The 7,782-nt window shown below is 39.2% G+C and overlaps 1 protein-coding gene and 1 non-coding gene across 2 annotated transcripts; one reads left to right on the top strand and one right to left on the bottom strand.

Annotated features, from left to right (window-relative positions):
* Positions 1-1,578: 1,578 nt before the first annotated feature.
* Positions 1,579-1,684, bottom strand: LOC123820525. Its single transcript, XR_006785984.1, has one exon. It is a non-coding gene; the product is annotated as a U6 spliceosomal RNA (small nuclear RNA).
* Positions 1,685-3,244: 1,560 nt separating this feature from the next.
* LOC123820413 (olfactory receptor 49-like) lies at positions 3,245-4,180 on the top strand. The gene has a single exon (XM_045841129.1). The coding sequence runs from the start codon at positions 3,245-3,247 to the stop codon at positions 4,178-4,180; it is 936 nt and encodes a 311-aa protein (XP_045697085.1).
* Positions 4,181-7,782: the final 3,602 nt, after the last annotated feature.

Here is a 7,782-nt window from a genome sequence, read left to right on the forward strand (position 1 = left end):
CCTTTAGAATTTTAATTATGATGTATCTTGGAGTGGGCCTCTTTGCATCCATCCTATTTGGGACTTTCTGTGTTTCCCAGACTTGTGTGTCATTTCCTTCACCAGGTTAGGGAAGTTTTCAGTAATTTTTTTCTCAAATAGGTTCTCAACTCCTTGCTCACTCTCTTCTGCTTCTGGTGCCCCTATGTTGCAGATGTTGGTATGCATTATGTTGTTCCAAAGGTTCTTAAACTGTCCTCATTGTTTAATTTTCATTTATTCATTTTTTTCTGCTCTGATATGCCGTGTTCTGCTACCTTGTCTTCCAAATCATGATTTGATCCTCTGCTTTATCCAACCTACTGTTTATTCCTAGTAGTGTATTCTTCACTTCTGACAGGTTTTTTTATGGTTTCTGTGTCCTTTTTCATACTACTGTAGTTCTCACTAGCTTCCTTAAGCATTCTTACAAGCATTCTTTTGAACTCTATATCTGGTAAATTGCTTGCCTCCATTTCATTTTCTGAGAATTTCTCCTGTTCTTTCATTTGGGGCATGTTTATTCATTTCCCCATTTTGGCTGCCTCTTTGTATTTATTTCTATGTATTGGGTAGATCTGCTGTGACTCCCAATCTTGGTAGTGTGGCCTCATGTCGAGGATGTCCTGTATGGTCCAGTGGTGCAGCCTCCTTGATCACCTGTGTTGGGTACTCCTGGAATATCCCTTGTGTGGGTTGTGTGGGCCCTCCTCTTGTAATTTAGTCTTTTTTTAAGATTTTATTTACTTATTTTTAGAGAGAGGGGAAGAGAGGGAGAAAGAGTGGGAGAGAAACAATGATGTGAGAGAGAAACATTGACCAGCTGACTCCAGCATGTGGCTGAACTGGGGACCGAACTCACAACCCAGGTATGTGCCCTGTGGGAATCAAACTGGTGACCTTTAACTTTGCAGGACAATGTCCCACCATATGAACCACAACAGTCAGGGCACATATTTAGTCTTGATTGCTATTAGCCCACTCATGTGTGGGGAGGACCCTCAAGCTGTCTGACTGTGAGGATCCACCCTGACCACGGTGTACAAGCCACTGTGCAGGTGCAGACCACATAGAGCAGAATTTGCCTTGGTAGGGTCTGGCATCTGCCAAGATCTCCCTTTGGGTATGCTGGTTATAAAGCTAATTAGATCCTATTCTGATACTGTCTGAAGCTGACCACTGGGTATGTTGGTTCAGGGGCCTCTTGGGAGGGACTCTGGTGCAGAATAATGTTGGACGTTGACTGTGACTGGCCCTAGGCCACCTGTTTGGAGCTGCAAAGTGATCCAAGTTTGTGGCTGCCTCTGCTGGCCTGGGTGTGTGTTTGAAGGATCCAGCAACACACCAAGGTCAGCTTTTATGTACCGGGTCCAGGGTCAGGTCAACAGGGCCAGGTCATTTCCTTCAAAGTTCCAAGGAACCCAGAGATCCACCTCCATGTGCCTAGGCTTATTGGCTGCCTGTTAGGTTCAGCCACTGAAAGAGCCTCTAGCAGTATTTGAGTTGCAGGAGGTATGTTCTCAGTGAGGCATGAGGTAGGGGTGAGTATTCACCAGATATAAAAATATGGAACACTTCATGAATCTGTGTGTCATCCTTGCTCAGGAGCCATGCTAATCATTTCTGTATCATTCAATTTCAGTATATGTGCTGCTGAAGCAAGCGCCAAAGATGATGACTTTTAAAGGGAGATCTTACCAGACCACTGTTTACTAGCTCAAACTCTAACCATCGCAAAGATGGAGAGTCTCCCTTTAGAGAATGTTTGTGAGGAGACATCTCCACTTTCTTATTAGGAGAAGCAGACTCTCTTCATAGGGACCAATGTGAGATATATGACTCTACAAATCTGTTGTCCCCTCAAAAATATTACGTAAGTGATATGTCCTCAGCCTCTTGTGTGTCAAACACCACCAAATCCATCTCTTGCACATTTAAGGTATTATTCACTCATTTAATAAATGTTTATTAAATCTGATTATTTTAAGAAAGTGTTTAAGGGCTATATAAAATACAAAGATCAATAAAGAAATGTTTGACTCACGAGCAACAAATGAAAAACGACTTCAAAAGTACAATGAAAATTAAATGAGATATAATAACATTATGAAGGATATGGAAGGATATTATTACTCAGTAATTCAGAAGAGAAAGCACCATCAGAAAGAAACAACATACACTGAGGATAGACTTAAAGGATAAATAAGATTTCAATGTCAGATGATTCCAAGCATTATGAATACCATATGCAAAAGCATAAGTGCATGAAATATATAAAGAATCAAATAATCACAGAGTGTATTTTATCTAGAACCCATTGGAGGATGCAATGAGAGGAACACCTGGATGTATCATTTGGAAACAATATTAAGAACCTTGAATCCAAAACTCTTACTAAAGAATATATATATATGTATATATATAAAGAATATATATATATATTCTTTATATATATATTCTTTAGTAAGAGTTTATATATAGATATAAATATAAATAAATAAATAAATATATATATATATATATATATATATATATATATATATATATATATATATATATATATAAAACTTGAATTTTTCTTTTTTTTTTTTTTGGTTTGTGAAAGTTGGGCTTTCTTTTTTCTTCACAGATTTCCTCTTCCCTTTGTATTAACCAAAATACTAGTGAAAAGCACCAAAGCTCAAGAATCTTGAAACAGCAGTAGAGTGACTATGCATTCTAAATTTACCCATGGATATGGATCTGTATTGTGAATGGCTAATTAAAGCAGATATCTTACCACCCTCATATATGAACTACTCATACTATATTGATGAAGGCCCAATATTGGAGTAAAGATAAAAAATAATACTAAATTTTAAAATTAAAGAAATTTTGAAAATAGGTTATAATGTTAGGGGTAAAGGAATCAGTGATAAAAGTTTAATTAAGAAAAGTAAGCAAGGATAATTTTTTACTGGGGTCTTACTTAAGTCACCCTGCAGATCACCACTCTCTCCTCTAACACACAGACACACCAGGGACCACACGTAAGACAGGGGCTCTGCAAAACAAACCTGAGTGGTGGGAAGACATGTCCTTCACAGAAATAAAAACTCCTTCAGCTCAAAGTGCAACACTCATCCATCTTTCCTTTCGGTTCCAAGAGTCCTCATAGCTCCAGAACATTATGACTCATGATACTGCACACCTCTGATTGGTCATCCCAGCAGAGGTCAGAAGAGCCATGGGGAACCACACCACTGTCACTGAGTTTGTCCTGCTGGGGCTCTCAGATGCCTGTGAGCTTCAGATGCTCATCTTCCTGGGGCTCCTCCTGACCTACTTCCTCACTCTACTGGGGAATCTCCTCATCGTGGTTATCACCCTCATGGACAGGCGCCTCCACACCCCCATGTACTACTTCCTTCGAAACTTTGCTGTCTTGGAAGTCTGGCTAACCTCTGTCATCTTCCCCAAGATGCTGACCAACACCCTGACTGGATACAAGACCATCTCCCTCTCAGGTTGCTTCCTCCAGCTTTTTCTCTATTTCTCGCTGGGCACCACAGAGTTCTTCCTCCTGGCAGTGATGTCCTTTGACAGGTATGTGGCCATATGCAATCCCTTGCATTATGCCACCATCATGAGCAACAAGGTCTGTGTCCAATTGGTTCTTTCTTCATGGACAATAGGATTCCTTCTCATGATGATTCCAACTTTCATGATAGTTCAGCTGCCATTCTGTGGCCCCAATGTCATTAACCATTTCTTCTGTGACAGCTTTCCACTCCTGGAACTCATATGTGCAGACACAAGTCTGATAGAGCTTCTGAGTCTTATTGCAGCCAATTTCAGCTTACTGGGCACTCTGTCTGTGACAGCCACCTGCTATGGCCACATCTTCTACACCATCCTGCGCATCCCCTCAGCCAAGGAGAGGCAGAAAGCCTTCTCAACCTGTTCTTCTCACATCATTGTTGTGTCTCTCTTCTATGGCAGTTGCATCTTCATGTATATCCGGTCGGGCAAGGGTGGTGAGGGGGAGGACAGGAACAAGTTGGTGGCCTTACTCAATACTGTAGTGACCCCAATGCTTAACCCCTTCATTTACACTCTGAGGAACAAACAGGTGAAGCAGGTGTTTAGTGACAAAATGAGCAAGCTCCTCTTAAAAAGATGAGCTGGACCTATGGAACAGGGAAAATTATCTGCCTCTGCAAATGCAGTTCCTGTCTGATCTCCATGAACTAGCCCCTCCTAGACAGTCTCTTACCGTGTGCTCTAATCTACAATACTTTCTCACATGTTTCATTAGTGATTCATGTGTTCTTGTCAGAGAGTACAGAAAAGCCAGTTTACCATTACTATGTCTCCTATGTCTTAACCTTTCTGAGGCTAGCCTCTGAGTTTCTTAATCTTCCCTCATTTTTTAATTTTTTTATTTATTGATGTACAGTTACAGTTGTCTCACCTTTTTCCCCATGCTCTTCCCTACCCTGTTGCCCCACTCCCATAGTCAATCATCCCCATTTTCTATGCCCATGAGTCCTCTATTCATATTCCTTTGCTTGCCCCACCCTTTTCTTTCCCCCGTTATCCTCCTCTCCCTCCCCTCTGGTCACTGTCAGTTTGTTCTTTATTTCCAAGTCTCTGGTTCTATTTTGCTCATTTATTTGTTTTGTTGATTAGGTTCCACTTATAGGTGAAATCATATAGTATCTGTCGTTCACTAACTGGCTTATTTTACTTAGCATAATGCTCTCCAGGTCCACCCATGCTGTCATGAAGTATAAGAGTCACTTCTTTCTTTCTGCTGCACAGTATTCCATTGTGTAAATGTACCACAGTTTTTTGACCCACTCATTTATTGATGGGCACTTAGGCTGTTTCCGGCACTTGGTTATTGTAAATAATGCTGCTATGAACATTGGGGTGCATAGGTTCTTTTGAATTGGTGATTTAGGATTCTTAGGGTATAGTTCCAGCAGTGGGATCACTGGATCAAAAGGCAGCTCCATCTTTAGTTTTTTAAGGAAATTCCATACTGTTTTCAACAGTGGCTGTACCAGTCTGCATTTACACCAAGAGTGTCCTAGGGTTCCCTTTTCTTCACAACCTTACCAGCACTTATTTTTTGTTGATTTATTAATGATGGCCATTCTGACTGGTATGAAGTGGTATCTCGTTGTGGTTTTAATTTGCATCTCTCTAATGACTAATGATGTTGAGCATTTTTCCTATGTCTATGGGCCCTCTGTATATCCACCTTGGAGTAGTGTCTGTTCAGGCCCATTGCATCTGGAAAAGTGTGTGCAAAAAAATGTGACTAAACCTCCAACTTACATCATATATACACCAAAATAAACTCAAGATGGATAAAAGACTTAAATATAAGTTGTGACACCATAAAAGTCCTAGAGAAAACATAGGCAGGAAAATTTCAGATATTCCATGAAGCAATATTTTCACTGATATGTCCCTTAGCACAAGGGATAAAAAGGAAAGAATAAACAAATGGAACTACATCAAACTAAAAAAGAGCTTCCTCACAGCTAAAGAAAACATCAGCAAAATGGAAAGGGAACTAACAATATGGGAAGACACATTTGCCAATGATACCTCAGACAATGGTTTGACCTCCAAAATATATAAAGAACTCACATGACTCCACACCAGGAAGACAAACAGTCCAGTTAAAAAATGGGCAAAGGACCCAATCTTCCCTTATTTTTATGTTGTAATTATAAGTTTAGCATTCCTTTTCCAGAACCTTTCAAAATTGGTAAAAATATCCCCAATAAAAATATATTTATGATAGACCTGGCTGGTGTGGTTCAGTGGATTGAGCACTGAACTGCAAAGCAAAGGATCACCAGTTCAACTCCCAATCAGGGCACATGCCTGGGATGTGGGCCAGGTTTCTCAATGTGGGTCTCATGAGAGCCAACCACTCATTGATGTTTCTCTCTCTCACTTTCTCCCTTCCTTCCCATCTGTCTATAAATAAGTAAAATATTTTTTTAATTTATTTATTTTCAGAGAGGGAAGGGAGGGAGATAGAGAGAGAGAGAGACATCAATGTGCCGTTGCTGGGGTCATGGCCTGCAACCCAGGCATGTACCCTGCCTGGGAATCGAACCTGCGACACTTTGGTTTGCAGCCCACGCTCAATCCACTGAGCTACGCCAGCCAGGGCTTAGTAAAATATTTTTTAAAAAGAATATATTTATGATAGATTTCAGAAATATTATATGTATGGAGAAATTAATGATGTTGATAGCCAAGAAATGTTGAACAAAAAAATCTATCAGATATTAAAACACTAAGTCAAGAACTAACAAATGGAACAATGGAACTAGATAGATCACCTGCAAAGATAATGCAGTATATGTAAGGATGTAAAAGTAGACTTTGTAATCAGTAAAGAAAAGAAGGTCAATTTAACAAATGATGCCACAACTATTGACTGATCACAATGGAAAACTGCCTTACAAAGAAAATGGGGTCTAGTAATTGGTTGGTTATTTGGAGAGTGAGAGGGGTTAAAGCAGAAGAACAATTTGTAAGTGATATACCATATTTTTCAGACTATAAGATGCACTTCCCCCAACAAAATTTGAGAGGAAAATGGGGGTGCATCTTATAGTCCAAATGTAGCTTACCTGGCTCACTGCCGGGGGGTGGGGAAGGGCAGCCTATATTATTTATGTTATTAAATATTTTACCACATTTTTTGCTTCAGAATTTTTTCCTTCTTTTCCTCCTCTGAAACCTAGGTGTGTCTTATGGTCCAGTGTGTCTTACAGTTTGAAAAATTTGGTGTGTCTTTAATATTTTAATATATAGGTTTTATTTTAAATTAAAACCAATAAGTGACAATATATTCACTAATCTATAAATATCCTTTTCTTTAGAATGAATCTGATTATTGTTGTAGTCTCTCTCATTTAAACAACTTTTATAGTATATCCTCTATAATTTTCAGGATTTGTTTCAGTAGTACAGAAAACTTAAAGACGCTTGAGAAACTACCTGTGAGCAAAATTCTAGACTTTTTACTTTTGGCTTGTCTGTTTGCCAGTTTTCACTGTTCTCACCTATTCTAATTCACAAAAAAAATAATAATTTTTATATGGCTTTATAGAATCTATTGCAGAGAATCAACTTAGTTTTCATAGAAACAACTTTGTTTTCACACTTGGTTTATTTAGTTAAAATATGTAATGACAATAACAAGTTCAATTATCAAAGAGAGATTTGGAAACAAACAACTGACTCTTGGTACAAGCCAACCAGTGGAAACAAAAATACTCATGGACACAACAGAAGCCTACTAACTGCAAAGGTAGTAATGCAAAGCATGCTGTGGACATCATTCTTCTGAGAGGCAGTATACCACACAGATTGAGTTCAGATTCTAGAAGCCTACTACCTGGGTTCAGATCCAAGCTACATATTAACCACTTAATCTTGAGCAAGCAAGACTCCATTGTGTCTCAGTTACAAATATATGGAGATAATAATAGTAGTATTATCTCAGAGAATCCTTATAAACGTCAGTGCGTTAATACTTGTTAGAATGCTCAGCACAAGTCCTGGTACAGAGTAAGTACCAGCAATACATGGTTAGAAAATTAACATTTTGGGCCTAGCCAGGTGGCTCAGTTGTTTGGAGCATCATCCTATACACCAAAATATTGTGGGTTTGATCCCCGGTCAAGGCACATACCTAGGTTAAGGGTTTGGTCCACTGTTGGGGCACATATGGTAGGCAACTTATCA

The sequence above is a fragment of the Phyllostomus hastatus genome, unplaced genomic scaffold, assembly GCF_019186645.2.
Source record: "Phyllostomus hastatus isolate PE091 unplaced genomic scaffold, TTU_PhHast_1.1 phas_contig_348, whole genome shotgun sequence".
NCBI lineage: Eukaryota > Metazoa > Chordata > Mammalia > Chiroptera > Phyllostomidae > Phyllostomus > Phyllostomus hastatus.

Bases quoted from the DNA above. Each gene is read 5' to 3' on its own strand.
- LOC123820413 (XM_045841129.1), top strand. From the start codon at position 3,245: ATGGGGAACCACACCACTGTCACTGAGTTTGTCCTGCTGGGGCTCTCA.